At 31.1% G+C, this 19503-nt stretch overlaps 2 protein-coding genes across 2 annotated transcripts; both read right to left on the bottom strand.

The window, feature by feature from the left end:
* Positions 1-558: 558 nt before the first annotated feature.
* LOC145602889 (uncharacterized) lies at positions 559-2355 on the bottom strand. Its single transcript, XM_081659039.1, has 3 exons — positions 1926-2355; positions 1534-1622; positions 559-1103 (listed from the first exon to the last, which is right to left on the bottom strand). The coding sequence occupies exons 1-3, from the start codon at positions 2263-2265 to the stop codon at positions 801-803; spliced, it is 732 nt and encodes a 243-aa protein (XP_081515165.1). The 5' UTR covers positions 2266-2355; the 3' UTR covers positions 559-800.
* An 8474-nt stretch (positions 2356-10829) lies between these two features.
* LOC145600344 (agamous-like MADS-box protein AP1) lies at positions 10830-18291 on the bottom strand. Its single transcript, XM_081656257.1, has 8 exons — positions 18107-18291; positions 15550-15628; positions 13185-13249; positions 12815-12914; positions 12580-12621; positions 11552-11593; positions 11264-11406; positions 10830-10932 (listed from the first exon to the last, which is right to left on the bottom strand). The coding sequence occupies exons 1-8, from the start codon at positions 18289-18291 to the stop codon at positions 10830-10832; spliced, it is 759 nt and encodes a 252-aa protein (XP_081512383.1).
* Between the last annotated feature and the right edge of the window lie 1212 nt (positions 18292-19503).

Here is a 19503-nt window from a genome sequence, read left to right as displayed (position 1 = left end):
CACTAACTAGTTAGTTCTTAATTCTCATTATTCACATTGGATCGATCTCACATGATCTCAATTCTATATACTTTATATATTAATACTCCTAGTCCCTAATTCCCTTTTCATAAATATCATTATTATTACTCCAGAGGTTGTAATTTCATTAAAAAGGAAACTATTCTAGGAGAAGTTCGAATCCGTTTCGTTCGGATATTGATCGGTCTTGGTTTGACATGGTTTACGCGTTATTGGTTCCCGGAAGAGTTAATATTCCCATTAGCTAAACCCTTTCTTACCCTGCCTTTGGACTCGTATTTTGTTCGTACACAATTAACGGAGGCCCGAAGACCTACTATTTCGGGGACTTCCCCCGTAATGAGGGCCTTTGGGACCTCGTGGCATACAACCGAAACGACTCCCGCCCTATTGTGAGAAAGGAAAGCTAACAGCCGAAAATCCGAATTCGAGGTTGGGGCGAATTCGGTTTTCTCAGGGCCCCCCAAAAAGAAAAAGCTCCATAGATTTCCTCTTAAAAATGAAGTCTTTAACACCACTTAAACATATTAGGTCCTTAATACTAAATTGTTTATATAAATGTAAGCTTTAAGTCTCAACAATGATGACAACTTAACAAAGTTGTGAGGCAAAAGAGGTAAACAAGTACCAATTTGAGGAAAGTTGTTTGATTGATTAGATTATGAACATTATATATAAACACGTTACATAACAACATTTAACTCACCTTTTTTAAAAATATATAAAGTAAAAAAAAAAAAAAAAGAAGAAGCTCCACTTATCTACTAGACTACTTAGAACTAAGCTAAGAGCCAAAAGTCTTTATGACGCTTAGTTGTGATCAAATACCCTCCAACTCTTTTGCTCTTCCTTCGTACCGCAAGGGCCATACAACTAGCATTTTGTATGCAATACTCCACCATTCCGCCACCGCCGCCGCCACCGGCCGCCACCTTATTGCTGGCCCACATCAGTAGCAACCGCCATGTTGTTGACAGCTTCTTTTGGCCCAAAACTAGTAGGGATATATTTTGTTTTTTTGCCTCTTCTACTACGGTAGGTCCCTTTTCTTTACCTTCTGCCAATTTAACCTCCACTTCTACCTACAATTTCCATTATTACATTAAAATATAACAACATCATGATACATACACAAAAAAGAACATAAATATGTAGTATTACATCATCATATCATGTCTCATTCTGTGAATTATTAATAATTTAATAGTGTGCACGCCATAAAGTTGTACAAATAAAGATAAGCTCTAATTAAGCAAAATTAATTTTATTAGTTCGTTGTTATAACAAAATGGAAGAAAATAAATGCTAACATAATTTGTGACCCATGAAGAAAGTACGGAGTAGATGTTAATATTGGTGAACGCCTTCATTACATCCAGCTAATGAGCTGAACAATCAAATCATTCGCGTACTTTTTTTTATTTGATCGTTTAGAAGAATTCTAAATGAGTAACAAATAAGGTACGTTCGAATGTGTAATGGACACTACGAGTAGTAAGTAAAGTAGCTCACCTCAGGCCTCTTTGACTGGCATGTCTTTTTCATAGAGTGTAGTAACTCATACACCTTTGGTGACATCTTTTTTCTCGTATCTTCCTTTTCTGTAATATTCACATGGATATTATGCTGAATAAATAAAAAAATCCTCAAAGAAAGACAAATAAATAAGCTAAGCAAACTGAAATGTGGCAAAATTTACATCCAATTCGAACTAAAAGTCGTGACAAATTCTCCTTATGATTACACAATTTTTCTAATTTGAAAAATTAATTACTAGAGAATACAAAGATGTTAATAATAATTGTAAGTTACGTTGATAATCAACTATATATGGACGGAGGGAGTATATAACTATATATCGTGTTAGAATAACAAAATTGCGCTAGTAGAAAGAACATACAAACCTTGCTTAGTGTTGAGCTTAGCAACATAGAGAAGAACAATAAGATCATGACTTTGAACCGTATGAGTGAGTGTCCATTGAAGGGCAACTTTCGCCTCGGCGCTTGAATCAACCACCACCATGATCTTCCTCCCTACATTTGCCTTCAATTTCTCACAATCATCTTCAAACTTGGTATCATTGCTACTATTACCTTCAACTTGATTATTATTTACATTAGTTTTCTTAACACAATTTGGAGAACTATTACTACCTAATTTGTTTTGTATGGGAACCTTAACTAGGGGCCTAATTCTATTAACACAAAATGTTTGCAATTTTTTGCCCCCTGTTTTTCCCATATTTTCCTCAATTTTTTTTGGGATATGAAGAGAAAATGAGGAAAGAGAATGTGTATAAATATGTGGAAAATCATATAGTAGTTGTTAAATATAATGATGATTGAGAATGTGTTAAAAGTGTGAGTCATTCTATTACTTTTTTCTTTATAAATTTTTTTTTTTTTTTTTTTTTTTTTTTTTTTTTTTTTTTTGGTAAATTAATTAATTAATTTTGCTTTTGGCTATTGCTATGATTTGGTTCTATGTTGTTTTTATTTACTCATGTGGGGTTAAAGAATAAAGTCTTCAACGTGGTTGCCATCAAATTGTAGGACCCTTTTTGTCTTGGAAACTTTTATAGTTTGATTGTTTTTCTCTAGTCCTTAACTCCAATTTACATGATTGCATGAAGAAAAGGGTAATCATATCAATGGTGTTAATATAATTTACTCAAATATATGAAAGGTTGATGAAAGGGTATCAAATTTTTATTTAATTACTTTGTATTATACAATTAGTATAAGTGAGGTTAGATTATATCACATGTTTATAAGAATAGAGTTATAGGTGGAAGGAATGAATCCTTTTTGATTTTGTTGGTCTTTACACTTTTCTATAAAAGATAGAGTGGGCAGTAAATTTATAAATTGTTTAGGGTTCATGGTATAAAATCTATCTGTATCGTAATAAAAGTAATTAACCAAGTAAAAAATATGACAGAATTTGATCGATATATGTAACTCTTGTTTATTATGAGTATAGAATTGATATAGTAGCATGCATTGTGGGCAAGAATGACACTCCATATTAGGTAGCAAGTGAAATTTAGACTTCAGATAAGATATTTAAATTATCTTGAGGGTGAGAGATCAAATCTCAGGGACTCCGAATAAGATAGTCCTATTTTAATTAAGATTTACTAGAAATTAAATTATAAGGTAATTTATTGATGGAAGGATATGTATATTAGTTTTTAGAAAACTCTTAATCATTTGTACAAAAGTTGGTCTGCCATACATGCAATAAAATAAGACAAAAGAGTAGTATAGAAGCTAAGTGACTTATTATACAATTTCAATATTGAAAAGAAAAAAAATTTAGGGATGTTTTGTCATGTTGAATCATGTAAAAGATATACAAGATTCTGAATTATGCTGGCCGTTTTATGTATAACTTGCTTTGTTAAACTTGGTGTCATTTACATGTAACTAATCTGAAGTTGGGCATTCTATGCACAAGACCTTGTAGGAACTAGAATTAATCGATCAATTTTAGCGTAGACGTATATACGCACATTGTTATGCGCACATGCATGCATGTATCATTAGATGAGTTTGGTTTTAATGTCATTTATCGACATAAGGTGCATCCTTTACTTCACTTAGGGCCTGATCTCATTGACTGAACTCAGCTGAACTGAACTGAACTGAACTCAGCTGAACTGAACTGAACTGAATATTTTATAAGAGAAAGAAATTAGGAGCTGAACTGAACTGAACTGAACTGAACTGAATTGAGCTGAACTGAACTGAACTAAACTGAACTCAGCTGAACTGAACTGAAGTGAACTGAATTTCAACGTAAGAGAACATACCCTTAATGACTATCTACATCATTTGATCTTTGTGGCTTAACCTCTTTATATTAGGGGGAAAGAAATATCATTATTTATCCGTTAACCAATAGTATATAAAAGAAAATAGGTTAAAAAATTTAATCAATACAATAATTGCATCAACAACAATCAATAAATAAATATACTAAACTAACAACCGCTGACATCATCACTTTTTTCAAATTGTACACGTGTCAGCTTATCCTTCATTTATTTCCCGCCTAAACTTTTTTTTTTTCTTTTTATATTTTTTGTAAAATAATCTAAATATTGATTGCAAAGTAATTTAATACAATAAATTAAACTTTTTAGCTTTCATTACTTTTTCTTTTAAAAACCAAGGAAAACAAATATTAACCTTTTATACACTCTTTCTAATTACAAAGTTTGCTAAATTTTATTGTAGACGTGAATATTCTTTTGTTTATATTATTTTAATTTTTTTTAGTTTGATTTATGTTAATAGTATCGTATGTAATACAAAAAATTATGTACATATTTGGACTGATATATCTGCGAAGTTTATGCAAATTCTCTCATATCCATGCATCGCACGAGAGTTAACCTAGTAGTATATAAAGAAAATGGGTTATTATTACAAAAAAAAAAAAAAAAACAAAAAAAACAAAAAAGGAAAAGCAAAGATAAGCTGCATTGGTCTTTGAGTGCAAAACAAGCTTCTAAGCAAAAAGTATAATCTATCTAATTTATTGCAACTTTATCTTCTTCTATATTGTACACGGTGCTTCAATTGGCTGCAATTTAATCAAATTTTCTAACTTTTGAGACAACTATGATTAGGCATAATGTAGTGATGGTATTTATAGTAGTTTTAATTTTTTTTTTTTTTTTTGGGTGGGTCTATAGTTTGGTAACCAATAATCATCAATGTTAGTGTAAGCCAAGAGTCAAAATAACATTTCATTAAAATAAATAAATAAATAAATAATAAAAAAAAACCGCACCTAAGATGAAAGCTTTTTTTTTTTTTTTTTTTTTTTTTTCACTATCGGGTGGCTAACGTACGCTATGCACACTATATAACTTGTCATGTCTGGAGTCCTCATTTGGTTTGACCTTATAAAAGTCACAAATTTAGTTGTTAACAGTATTTTTAATGATGGAAAATATGTAAAAAAAAAAAAATATTAGTAAGGTATAAATGTCCACACACTATTCTTTGAAGTTGAAAAAAGGAGGCAATTAACATTAATAAGGGCAAATAAGTAAATAAACATTTTAAAGGGTATAATTGTCAAAACACTATTTATAAAAGTTATCTCACGCTTTTTCAAAAGGTTGGGATATTAATAAGGGTACAAATGTCCACACTATTCTTTAAACTTCAAAAGAAGAGGCAATTAACATTAATAAGTAAATAAATATTTTAGAGGGTATAATAATTGGTCATCAATACACTATTCATACAAGTTATCCCATACTTTTTAAAAGGTAGGGAAATACGGAGACACGAAGTAATTTAAATTAGGGCATGTTCACTTCAGCTTAATTTCAGTTCAGTTCAGTTTAGCTCCAATCAGTTCAGTTCAGTCTAGCTCCAATCAATTCATTTCAGTTCAGCTCCTAATTTCCTTCTCTCATAAAATATTCATTTCATCTCAGTTCAGTTCAGCTCCAATCAGTTCAGTAAATGAGAACAGGCCCTCAGTGTATATTGTTTTATTAGCTCGACTGTTGTCTCGGGTTATTACTTTGAAACTATTTATTTGCCCGGATGATGGCCCAGATCATTATAATCTTAAAGGTTTGATAAAAATTCAGTTTAAAAGGGTTAATGATCAACAATCTACGCGACGGCACAACCTTTTAAAAGTATGAAAAAACACTTATGATGAATTGTGTGATCAAGGACAATTATATCCTTAAAATAATGTTTGTTTACCTAAACGCCCTATTAATATGATGTTAATTTTCTCCAACCTTTTAATTTCCTAGGCTCTGTTTGGTAGGGGCGTAAAACATTTTCACTGAAAAGTGTTTCCCCATTATACATTGTTTGGTTTGGTGTAAAACATTAAAACGTAAAATTTGGGGTTGAAAATCATTTTTCACCTTATTGAAAACATTTTCCCAATTTAGAAGGAAAACATTTTCCATCACAAGTGGAGGGAAAACATTTTCCTTCACAATTGAAGTGATTGATTTTCTATTCAACTAAACAATGAAAAATGATTAAAGTGAAAAATCATTTTACATGCAACCAAAAACCTTCATAAAAATGAATTTTCCAATGTAAAAGCTTTTCCATGAAAAATTATTTTCATCTGAAATTTTTAACACCCTACCAAATGGGGTTTTGCTTTAATGGTTCAAAACTCTTATGAATTGTGTTTGCATAATTATACCCTCTAAAATGTTTCTTTACTCATTTGTCATCGTTAATTTTTTTTTTTTTGGTATGAACTCTTAATAAGAGTATGTGGACATTATATTCCTAAAAATATCTATTTACATATTTTCCCTCATTATATTGGCCAACAACTGAAAGAGTTCCCCGCAAATGGTTAGCTAAGGCACACGCGTTATCCCTAGTATTAAATAAATGAAAATATAACTATACTTTTAAAAAAAAAAAAAATTGCATCAGTAGGAGGAATCATATCTTTATTATTTTTGTCATCCATTTACTATAGCTACAATAATTATACAATATACGATTAAATACACAAAATAAAAATAAAAAACTTATTTTTACTCATTAAAATACAAATGCACAAAGTTAATTTTTTTACGTCACTAACCGGTTATATGATACATGAGTTAGGGTTTTAAAGGCAGTAAAATAAAAATAAAGTCCTTAGGTTCACACTCCTTAAGTCCCTAGTAGTTCTATTCCTATTAGAAAAACAGATTAGATGCGCTAACCTAATAATCCGTTTAACTCAACCCACTTTTATGAATTATGATCATATATCTCTTTAAATTCCCACTTAATTTAAACAATTAGCTATTCTTGAAAAAAAAAAAAAAAACAAACAAACAAACTTCTTCTCTACTCTTTTTCACTTCCATTAACAAGAAAACGGTACTCTTTCTTCCTTGATATATTTTCATGTTATTATTGCTCGTAATAATTAATTTGCTCAATTTTCCTTTCACCAATCGACGTTTTGCATTATTAAGTGATTATATTTTTGTTGCAAAGTTGTATTGATTATGATTTGAGTTAATTTCTTAGAAAAAAAAATCGTAAAATTGATGATTTTCACCATTATATTCGTTCTTTAACCATAATTTCGAGAAGATTAATTATTTTACAATTTCTATTTTTGTTTAATCCACCGTTAAAGGGTTTGTGGTAGGGTTTAGGGTTTTTGATTTACTTAATTAATTAATTTTATTTTTTTGGAATATTATTCAAATTCGTTGATCAAGTCAAATTGATAAGTTCTCGTATGATGGTGACGCAGAACACGTAAACAATGGGTATAACTTGTTGCCTTCCAATTAGAGATGATGATCCACCAGATACAGAAACAGAAACAGAAAATTCTCATGCTCCATCCTCAACTAATTGCTTAGATTCTGTTTATTACATGTTTAATAAGGTATGTAGTCCTCTTTTTTTTTCATTTAGGTCTTTAATTTACTATGATTAATCTCATACGTATGGATATTAAAATCGCTAGCTGCTCAAAACTACTGTTAATACTTAATAGTTATATCTTGTGATTTTTACTAGAGTAAAAAAAAAACGCACTAAAGAATCAAGAATATTATTTTGGGCGATTTTTACTATAGAGTAGCCTATTAGTTTGCTATCCTACAAACCAATCTTAAGATTCATTTTTAACCACTTACTTTGGTCAACTAAAAGAAAAATTATAACAGGTCGAACTTTTAGAGATGAATGGAGTAAATTTAACTATTACGTGCATTTTGTATTGAGAATAATAAAATTAAGTAATCCACATTAGACTTGACTTTTATTTCATTTAATTTGATCATTCCTGGTATTATACAGATCAAAGGAGTATTTCATGGAAACGAAGTCCATCATCTTCCTAATTCATTGCAACCGCGAGAGATCTTAAATACAAGCTCATCTCGCGTTCATCCAAATAGCGTACCAAAATCCCCTAGGATTACTGTGACCCTTAATAAACCTGCTGCTTCTGTCAACAGGACAGTCACATCTGAGATCTTAGATACTGGCTCATCTCTTGATCACCCAAAAGTCAAAAGTGGACAAAATCAGCCTTCAGAACAAAACCTTGAGGTAGGAGTAATTCCTGTTGAAGCAGCTACTTCTGTCATTGAGATTGTCACAACTGAGATCGTAAACACAAGTTCAGGTCGCGAACACACAAATGTAGAAAGCGGACATATTCAGTTTTCAGAACAAAACCCTGTTGCAGAAGCAGCTCTTGACAGAGCAGCTGCTGCTTCTGTCAGTGAGGAAGTCTCAGCTGAGATTATAAACACAAGCTCATTTCGCGAACACCATCATCAGTCTTCAGAACAAAACCCTGGGATTGATCCAGTTCCTGACAGTAATGCTGCTGCTGCTACTGTCAGCAATGGAGTGTCTGAAATCTTAAATCCAGGCTCATGTAACGTTCACCAAATCATCGAAAGTGTGCAGTCTCCAGAAGAGGGACTACATTCGCAGACTGAGATAGATTCCTGTACTAAAGAAGCCTCTCCTAACTCAGAAAAGTCATTTACGAAAGCAGATGGAACATTTTATGAAGTATTTCCATCACCAGACGAGGAGGATGTTTGTCCGACCTGTTTGGAAGGTATAGTACAACGTTATTTGTTTAATTTCATGAAATAAGTTCATCATATGAGACCTTAGATGTTGTTTCTGTAAGCAAAAACGAGGCTAATTATAGGCCGATTATTCCTTCTACTGATCGTTTTCTGCTGTGTTTGTTAATACAGATTATGAACCTGACAATCCCAGGATAGTTACAGAATGTAATCACCATTTCCACCTTAGCTGTATATACGATTGGTTGGAACGAAGTGAAAGGTGTCCAATTTGTTTCAGGGTAATGCATCTTCCTTTTTTCCCCTTCTTGCTGGCATTTTGATTTATCTATTTGCTGATTTTTAATTTTTTTTCAAAGTGCACAACGATGTTGGTTATGTAGACTTGCTAAATCGCGTCTTAAAACTTCACTATAATATAATTGCAACACATAATCAACCTGAATTCTTCAAATAAGGTGCAGTGTTTTATGTTTGGTATCTTGCTTTAAGAGACATAGTCGTTGAATGTTTCCTTCCAATTTCATAAAAAATTCTCACTAAACTATTGTTTTATATTATTCTATATGAATTGTAATAATGTGGGTTACAACATTAACAAGGCCCTCGATCTAGGCCTCAAGGCGGTATATAATTCATTGGTGGCCAAAAACAAGTTATGAATTTACCTCAAGTTGACAGTAAAAATGACTGTACTATACATCAGAGAAGGTTCATTTAGTATGTAGTGGCCTAAAAAGGTATCAAATTGCTTGCAAACCTATTCGTTTACGTTGAACTCATAGAAGATAACTTATCTTAATCAGATTAAGGTTCAACAAGAAACTATCCCTCTGTCATCCTAGTGGTAAGGCTGCCTGTAATCTGTATCGACCCTGCTTAAGTCGATCACTAACCTTGTTTAGAAAGCAGGGGCTTTGTTCAAATTCCTAATTAAATTTCGAAAAGTGAAATTTTATGACCATGATTTCTTCCCTTGTTTGTTGAAGATGTGGGATTTGAAGGTGTCATGTGTCACGTTTTTAACATTTTATACCTTGATTTTAATTTTTATTTGTAACGTACGTGTGTAAAGTGGTTATTATTCTTCCTTAACTGAGAAATTTTCTTTTAATTGTTGTAGCTGATGGTGATTAGTGAAAACTGACTATAATCAAGATTCAAGATCTTGGAGCACACGAAAACTTAAGACAACAGACATCAAAGAAGTAAAGAGTTTATTAACATTGGCTTAAATTCAACTGCAAATATGAGTAAAATGAAGTTGTAGGTTTCGTAGTTGTTTTCTGGAGCTGTTATTTTGTAGCTAGAGCTCTCTCAAATGTAGTCTGCTGATTGAGCTTTTCACTAAACCAATGAACCCTGCAGAAACGACGGTATAGACTATACACACATGAGGATGGTAAATAGCAAGCAACCCATTTGCTTTCGATTGCAAATGGTTCTATGGTCCTTCAAGAAAAAAGAAAGAAATTGTTCTATGAACGATTTGCTTTTTTTTTTCCTTCTCAAAATTGGTTTATTGATTCGAGTAGATTTAATTGTCAAGGTGATAGGGTAACTAATTTATGACAACTGTTGTGGTATTCCTATTTAGGAATGAAAAATTCAATTGTACATTGATCTAGTGCATTTTATGAGTTTCAATTCTAGTGCAAATGGAAAACCTAAAGAAATACTAAAGTATTAACTTTGAATAATAATTTATTTTTTTTACTTCAATTTTAGGGTTATAAAAAATTGGGATGAGAATAGTTATTTTGTGCCAAAAATAATAGACTTTTTTTTTGGTTAAAAAATAATAGACTTTCATACCTCAGTTTTTATTAGATAGATGTCATGTCTGTTATTAGCAGAAAGAATTAAATTATAGTCATAAGATAACACATTTTATAATTGTTATATCTATATTATAAATAGAATAGCCACTTAGACCAAGGAAATACATGAAATTGGCCAAGAAGTGCAAAACCATATCAATACAATAATCTTCATTTTTGTTACCATTTTATAAGTTTAAATTATTATTATAGCCAACTTTGTTGTTACATAATATATGAAAATCCAACTCGTGCATTAAACGAGCTTAATTAATTAGTAACGAGTTACTGCAGTTCCAAACTAATAATACATGCATATATAATACAACTCTAATTGGTCTTTTTTTAGGGCTTTATGAGCAATTTAGATACATTAACTAATATATCATTGATACCTTGAGTTGATTATTCTCTTAATTAGTAAAGCATCCCATGTGGCACGAGTATATTGGTTCGAGTGTCAGATCAAGATCATTCCTCCTTCCTTCACCACCAAGTTCACCTTGGTATGCACCACTGCATGATGAACATCGTTGATATGTTAGCAACATAGTAGCATTATTAAGCAATAGTTCATGGTACGGTATTAGCCTTCTACTACCCTAGAAATTGATTTAATTCGAAGGGTGTTATGATAAATGTATGAAATTATTATTAGGATGATACACGACTTGCCCTTCACTTGACACTCAAGTGCATAGATAAGTGAAATTCAAGTGAATCGGCTTGTTGCTTAGTTTCTGTGGGGGTATGATCGGGACAAGGGGTCCTTCCTAAAAAGTTTGTCGAATCCCTAATTATGATATTGAGTAATAAGCTACTAATAATTGATTAAAAAAGAAATTACCCCATGTTCAAAGAAGGTGGTGGAGGTGGAAGTAGGAAATTAGATGCATCAGAAGGGCCTTCTTGATGGTTTCGCGGTGGTGACTGCTGTTCCTGCCACTGCAACTGATGCACTTGTGCCATGTCTTTTCCTTTCTCCTTGATCTGCATAACGTTGTACGAATTTTCCAACAAAACAAGCGGACAAGATTTGATTAAGTAAACTAGCAAGATCAATCTATTAATTGATCAAGCAAAAGTAGAGTATTATGTAGTGTCAATTACATAATTAAGTGGAGTATAAAAGTACCTTCTTTGACAGCATGTTGTTGTGCACCTGTATAGCCCTCTCCTGCAAATTGTAACGCATATAATAAGGTCGGGTCAATTTTGTGTTCATGTTTGCAATACGAATCAAAAGCTCCTTAAGCCAAACTTCACCCATTTACAGGTTGATTTGAAAAGTCTTTAATTTGAATCGAAATTGATTTGAAAAGTTGACTATAGATCAAGAAAGTACCTTAGTATATTTAATATAGAGTTTTTGTTTGAGTACAATATGTAATTATCATCCATTTAGAACATTTAACATCTGGCCAATTTTCAACAGTGTTTATTAATATACTTAGCCCTAACCTAAATTACTAAATAAAAATTATTTATATGTTCATATGTGTAATGGATGATGAAATAACAGTTAAGTAAATCATAAAGTAAATACACAATCATGCAACTCTTTATGGACAATTTTATTTTTAACTATAACCGTAGAAAACACATTAATAATCATCAGATAACACTTAAAAACAAACATTCCAATTTCTTTGATTAGTTCAAATTGTTTCACATACATCATAAATATAATGTCAAAAGTAAAGGAAAAACTAGTATAAGTAAATTAAACCTGATCTAAAGTAAATGTCATCATTTTAAGAGGGACCGGTTTAACAAGTTACAAAATTACAAAACTGTCATTAATGGCATAGACGGTTAGAGTCTTCTTTTGTATTGTGTATATATATATGTGGTTATTATAAATACAAAGGCTAAGTCGTTTTCTCCAATATTTCCTTGAGTTTAACATAGAGAACATCTAGACCATCCGATTATGACAATCTAAGTAAGGACCCAAATTGTTCTGTTGTTATCAATTAAGTCTATGGCTGTCACAAGGTTGGAGATAATCATATATTCATATTGACAGTCAAAGACTGTATTTAAGATCATGAAAAAAAAAAAAATTCAATAGAAAAGAATATGAAAATTGTACTTATTTATAAGGACTACAACAAAAAAGAAGGCAATATGAACCTAATGGATGACTGAAAGAGGCATTACCTTCTTCTGGAGCTCAGAGATGGACTCATGCATCAGTTGGTTCTGTCATTAAATCCAAACAAGTTAAAATCTAGATCCAATAATGTTTTTGTTAAATTTCGAAAAACTTTGTACTATTTTCAATTGATCAATTAGTTATAGTTATGAAAATAGCATACATATATAAGTAGTTGACTAGATTATAATATTTTTTTTAAAAAAAAAAAATTGACAAAGATCAAAATACATTGCATACCTTTTTTGATCGAACATTTTTGAGAGCAGTATCAAGTTGTTGCTCTAAACTTTGGAGTTCTTTCACGTTGAGTGAGTCTAACTCTTGTCCTAAGTAGTGCCTGATTAACACCATTTTATACACATAAATTGTACAAGTTAAAGTTGACATTACGAGACATTAACAAAGGGAATGATCTATACAAAAAGGGCATGTAACAATTATATTTATGTAGAACACCTTACACAAAAATGCTAATAATGGGTAAACAACGGGAACATATAATTGTAACATATACGTAGTAGAACACCTAACACGAAAAGGGGTATGAGTGACGAACTTGGAGTACATCACATAAGATCACATACACAAGTCTAGCTTGTCACCATACCTGTGATTTCTATGTAGAAGTTCGAGCTTGGCCTTCAGTTTGGCGAAGTCAAAGGTCCAATTTACCTATATTTAACATAAACAGTCATGAAAATACCTATATACAACTAGAACAATAACATAAACAATATGCTGAAAAACTTTTCTAATATATGTTAGCCTTCTCTTTCATATCCATTTTTTAGCTACGGTTCATAAGACATTTCTGATATATGTGTTCATCATACATTAAAATGAATTACAAAAAAAAAAAAAATAAAAAAAAAAAAATTACATAAGCCAGATAACCAATCAATTTTTTCAAACTAATAAAGATAAATACCCTTGTTAGACTAGACACGTCAACTCAACCCAAATCAAACAAGGGATATCCCTCTCCAAGAACTGAACAAGGATCATATTCATATATAGTTGGAAGAACTCGAAAATGTAATTGGCATGTATACTTTTAAAGAGTTAATACAAATTGGAGGGACTAACGTTTGCCAAAAGTTGCACAAAAGGGACTAACGTTTCAGAAGTTGTAAAGAGGGTACTCAACCCACTATTGCAGGTTAACAATCAGGTTGCAAAGGTCAATGACCAGTTACTTCCTACTTCCTTTTAAAAAAAAAATAAAAAAAGCTTAGGTGTCCACTTAGTTGTACTTGGGAAGGGAAAATCCATCATTACACTGACAGTGGCACGATTTTTGGAAAGGTTAATGCCTTTTAATTCACTCTCTCTCACCCCATTGGCTTCCTCATTACTTAGCTTCCATTTTCAGATAAAAACAGAGCATTTCATTCCAAAAAAAAAAAACTCGTACTTCCTCTTCAAAAAATCGACATTAGTGTGGGAGTGTGATTGTGAATCTTCCGCCAATAAAGAAAAGTTGGCTGAGCTTCAATCTACTCAAGGTATATTCCCTTTTTTTGTCTTCACCTTCGTAATTTCTCCATTAATGGTGTTGTATGCTTATTCTGTTTTTTTTTTGGGCGAATTTTGTTTGAAAGTGATTTTTCTTGTTTCAATTATCATGATCTTGTATTTTGTTTGCGTAATTCTGTTGTTGTGGGTGATTATCAAAATTGAATTGTGTTGTTGTTGGGTAGAATTTCTTGAGAATTATTTCTAGGGTTTTGGCTTACTAAAACAGAGTAGGTTTTCCCATGGAAAATACCTTGTCTAACTCCATTAATTTACCTAGGTATGGACGCTCTTTCCGATGCCCACCCAATTTTCAGCAACCCCGATTTGCTTGTGGTCCATGTCTTCTCCAAGCTGGACTGGGGTAGTCGGGATAATTTGAAGGTCTGCAGGAAATGGCATCTGTGGTGGAAGACCCGCCACCTTGCCCGACTCCAGCCCTTTTTCGGTCCTAGGGCCTCTGTCAACGAGTGGATCCTCAACGACCTCATCTACAATGATGGCCGTGACTTTCATGCCTGGATCAACAATGACATGACAGTCTATTTTGATGGCTTCCCTCTGCTCTTCAAGGAGGATGTGTAGGCTGTTGTTGTTAGGTTGGGTGGGGGGTATGTGCAGCTAGAAGTTTTTTGGGGTTAGGAGCTGCTAGATTTAAGCTTGTTCCTTTTTTTTTTTTTTTTTTTTTTTTTTTTTTTTTTAAGTTTTAAGATGTGAATTGTAGGAGTGCATTGTCATGGTTAAGTAGGTTTTTGTTGTTAAAGTGACAAATCATTTATAATCTTTTGGGATTTGTCACTACCATGACAATGCTTAGGTTAAAATGGATGGCTTGGCTTGATTGTATAGCCATTTTGTAATGGAACAAATGTATATGTATGAATGAAGCCACTCCTTTTTATTAATTTGCTGTGTTATTATTATGCACTTATTCTAGAGTTAATCAAATGCTATGATATGCTTATTAAGAGAGTGCTTATTGTGGCAGAATGGATGAATTAAGCATGTTTAGTTGTACATGAATTAAGGACAAGACATGAATTAATTTCCTGAAATTTTTGTAATTATTTCTTCTGATTTTTTTTTTTAATCAATAGTTGCAAGGTGGAGAAGATGGCTATGGAGATGAGTATATATGGAAGTTCTTTGGAGTTGTACCAGCTATAATATTTAAATGCTTGATTTCTTGAACAATGGCAAACGTTAGTCCCCTCCTTTATTAATGTCAGAATTTTAATTTCCTTTTTTTTTTTGTTTGGTTAACCTGTTGTAGAAGGTCAATTATGTGGTGAGTACTCTATCTGCAACTTCTGAAACGTTAGTCTCTTTTGTGCAACTTTTGGCAAACGTTAGTCCCTTCAATTTGTATTAACTCTACTTTTAAATCATAAACATGTTATTATATACGCAGTACATTGTATATGTACATGTATACATACAGTGTTTAGATGTACTACCTGTGAGTCTGGATCATTAGAAGTTAGCCGCCTTTCTGCATAAGAGTACCTCTCATACCTCTCTAGGATCTTCTCCATACTTTGAAGCAATAGAATAACATTAAAAATTAGCATAATTCATTATATATGAAATCGAAAAGACATAAAAATAAATAAATAAATAAATAAATAATCCACAATCTTATAACCCTAGACCACGCAAAATCATATACACTTGTATATTTGATGCAAAATTGCTAAATAGTACTCAATTTATGAATCATATACTCACATATTTGATGCAAAATTGCTAAGTACTCCGTAGTACTCAATTTATGATGGGAACATTCATGATTATGTATCTTAAGTTTACACCTTTTTTTTTTTTTACTCTGATCCATATCATTGGGAATCTTTCTTAAATTCACATCTTTGGAGTTTGGATAAGAGTTCTTTATAATTGTTTATTTTGGAAAAGTAAGAATCCTTAAGACTTAAGAGCAAACAAATTAAAGATAATAAACTTTTACTTAAATAATTCACCTTCATAATACTGATATGAAACAAATTTATTTTCTTAAAAAAAAAATTAATTTCATAATACTTACTAGTATATGAAACAAGATAACTCATTTTCTAAAAATAAAATTCCTTGATGTATATTTTAACATGCAAGTGAAAGTAAAAGGAGAAAAGTGCAAAAGGTATGTATATCTTCATCTAATGATAAAATGAGCATCTAGCTATTTCACTAAAAGAGTATTTAGCTATTAGCTAGTGGGCAAATTTGCACTTTCAATAAAAGAGTGCTAAAAATATAAACAAAAATAATTACAATGACAAATTTTCCTATGAAAAGATATGGACTTGGTCTGGTATCGCTCAGACGTGTCGTTTTGTTTTTAATATACGAAAATTAGGTGAGAAGTAAATACATACTCCGTAATATTAAAGTCATTCAGCGATCCATTATGATGGAATGTAGAAGAAATTTGTATGAAGCAATTTGTATACAAAATTCTCCTTCTCTATACTATGGAAAAATTAATACTAGTTTTAAAAAAAAAAAACCCTATGGCGTATTTTATACTGTAGCAAATTTCGATTGAAAATCGTATGAAAAAAAATTCTTATTGTAACTTGAGAGTTAACCCTAGATTACTAGACAAGACCAACTCTTTTTTTTTCTTTTTTTTTGGTAAACAGACAAGATCATCTCTTATGTCATCCCAACAATCCCAATTTAATTAAATTTTTACCAATTAATAAGGTATTAACACTATGAACAAAAATGAGGAAAATTCAATATAGCAAATGTAGAAAAGAACAAGAAAAAAGGACGAAATTGACAAGAGAGACAAGGTCAAGATTAGTTCAAATCGTTTGAACCAATAAAATTGATGTGTAAATAATAAATTAAATTAAAGCTGAACAACAAACAATTAATACTAGCTTTATTGTATGGTCAAATCTACCATTACCCATAGGATCAAGTCTTTGTACATTATACAAATTTTATAATTTTATTTATGTCCAAAGTACTAAATAATTTATTAACCAAATATGCTACTAACTTTAGCTGAATTCATTCAAGTAGCAAACAATCTAAGCATGTTCAAATCCTGAAAGTAGTACAAAAATTATGTTTCCTTCCCAATATTATTTCATGTAGCTACCCTTCATTAGCTATGTCAACCTATGATAGTAGACTATTTTGAAAATCCAATAATATTAATTTTTTTTAAAAAAAAAAACAAAAGAAAAGTTTGCATAATTTTACAAGTACTCTGATCCGTAATTTGTTGATGATTATTTGTAGTCTGGTTCCTTCTGATTTTATTTGTTACGAAGTACATTAGTAGCTTATTAATATCGAACGGACTATTAATTTTGAAGCATGAGATTATTAAAAAAAAAAAAAAAAACTAACCTAATAAGCTAGCCATTTCTATCTTTATAGGTAAAATATAGCATTAAATTAGTAATTAATCGAATGAAGAATTAAATGATGTTATAGATTTTCTTACTAGGGTTAATTTATACGAGTAGCTGTAAATGTCAGATGACAATTCATTAATAATAATTTTCCTATTACAAATACTTTCTAAAAAAAAATTCAGATAAGTCGAACCGAATTATGTCACAAGTAAATCCGAGGGTATATAAAATGTTTTCTTGCATAAAAATAATTAGGTTTTACATGTATTTCCTAATCTATACAAGTTCATCATAATAATATCCAAGTAGTATACATCAAACGTACCTTATTTTTGCCTTAACCTTTCTTTGTGTATTTCAGTAACCATTTTTTTTTTTTAAAAAAAAAAAACAATTTTTAAAATTTTAAATCCAAGTAAAAATTAAATCCAACACACGTGAAGGGTAATAAAAAATGATTCAAAACAAATAAAATAAACGAGTATTTAAAATTTTAAAATTAAGGTTCAAAGTGTTGTAAGAAATTAAGAATTACCCACCATTAAATACATAGACCTAAATATAGAATAATATAGTTTCTATTAATATACATACTATATACGGAATATAAATAAAATTGTTACAACAATAATATACTTACGAAGAATCAGAGGAATACTCAAAGAGTTTTCCACGGTGAGAAAAAACGATGAGAGCAACTTCAGCATCACAAAGAACTGATATTTCATGTGCTTTTTTAACAAGACCACTTCTTCTCTTTGAGAATGTTACTTGTCTATTGATCTTGTTTTCTATCTTCTTTAGCTGCACCCTTCCTCTCCCCATTTTTAATACGAATACTATAGTAGTGTGATAGATTGTCGAGAATTTTTAATAACACCAATCAACGCGTGATTTAATTTTCTAGACGGCCCTAGACAAGGAAAGGATAATGGTGGTGGTATATATGGAGTTTTGGGGGTAAGGGGAGGGTTGTACGGTTAGGAAAAAAATATGAGGAGTAGTATTCATGATTTTTATTGGTGAAGGGATAATAATTTTTTTTTTTTTTTTTTTGAATAATTTAATTTTTGTAATTTTAAAAAATAAATGTGATTTTATTGTTTTATGAAAAGGAAATGTGGTTTTATGAAAACCAAAAGTGGTTTTAGAGGTGTTGAGTTGTCGAGCTAAGAATGTTTGATCTTTTTAGAGGAAGAAAATGGACCCTACACGCATGGGTGTATGCTAGCCTAATTATGCGGATATTTGATTGGTGTGTACTAAAATATTTTAGGGTTTGCTAATCAAGTGCTTATTATTAATGTTATGTAAGTCAATTTTTGTAAGCAAAAGTTCTAGTAGATATGTTAAGACTTAAGATTGGTGGAATTAGTGAAAGAAGAAGAGAGAAGAAAGCCATTGTTGAAGGAAGAGAGAGCTTGAGTGTTTTGAGAGAAAGAATGAATTGAAGGGCTATATTTTAATTTTATTGTACTTGTGTTTAGAGGTGTCAATTCGGGTGTTGAGTAAAACGTTGATAAGGGGATTCGAACACCCAACTGTTTATAAGAAAGATAGTTACTTAAACATATAAGCCAATCATAAACTATGTTATAAAAGCGAAAATAAATGTATATAATTGATAATCACAAGGTCTAATTAAAGTAGTAACCGGTGCAACGCACGGGCTACACACTAGTTTCAAATTAAACTTGAGTTATGCTAAATTATTATCTCCATACTAGTCAAAATCCGAATCAAGTTTTTTTTTTTTTTCTAGTCGGTTTCTAATCAGGTTGGATCAATTGGGTCAAATTTTGACAACTCCCCACCACATCTACAATAATATCCGATCCTTTGATAGTTTATACCAATGAATAGCAAAATTGAGCAACCATACTCAGCTTAAACTTGGTTATACCTGTATTTATCTAAATGGCATTCATTTTGTCTCTCTTATGATGTGTACATTAATCAATATTGAAATTCTATAATTGGGATTAATCAAATAAAAACCCCAAATTATTATGTTTGTTCTTATATATTATTGGGAAT

The sequence above is a fragment of the Chenopodium album genome, chromosome 21 (assembly GCF_948465745.1).
Source record: "Chenopodium album chromosome 21, dcCheAlbu1.1, whole genome shotgun sequence".
Taxonomy (NCBI): domain Eukaryota; kingdom Viridiplantae; phylum Streptophyta; class Magnoliopsida; order Caryophyllales; family Amaranthaceae; genus Chenopodium; species Chenopodium album.
Note: the sequence above shows the minus strand (reverse complement) of the source record. Positions and strands in the feature narration are given on the sequence as shown.

Bases quoted from the DNA above. Each gene is read 5' to 3' on its own strand.
- LOC145602889 (XM_081659039.1), bottom strand. From the start codon at position 2,265: ATGGGAAAAACAGGGGGCAAAAAATTGCAAACATTTTGTGTTAATAGA. The intron at 1,623-1,925 runs GTTTGTATGTTC...TGAATATTACAG, and splicing joins TAAGCTCAACACTAAGCAAG to AAAAGGAAGATACGAGAAAA. The intron at 1,104-1,533 runs GTGAGCTACTTT...TGGAAATTGTAG, and splicing joins GCCAGTCAAAGAGGCCTGAG to GTAGAAGTGGAGGTTAAATT.
- LOC145600344 (XM_081656257.1), bottom strand. From the start codon at position 18,291: ATGGGGAGAGGAAGGGTGCAGCTAAAGAAGATAGAAAACAAGATCAAT. The intron at 12,622-12,814 runs GTATGCAATGTA...ATTTAATGACAG, and splicing joins AAAATGTTCGATCAAAAAAG to AACCAACTGATGCATGAGTC. The intron at 10,933-11,263 runs GTAATTTCTTTT...TTCATCATGCAG, and splicing joins CCACCTTCTTTGAACATGGG to TGGTGCATACCAAGGTGAAC.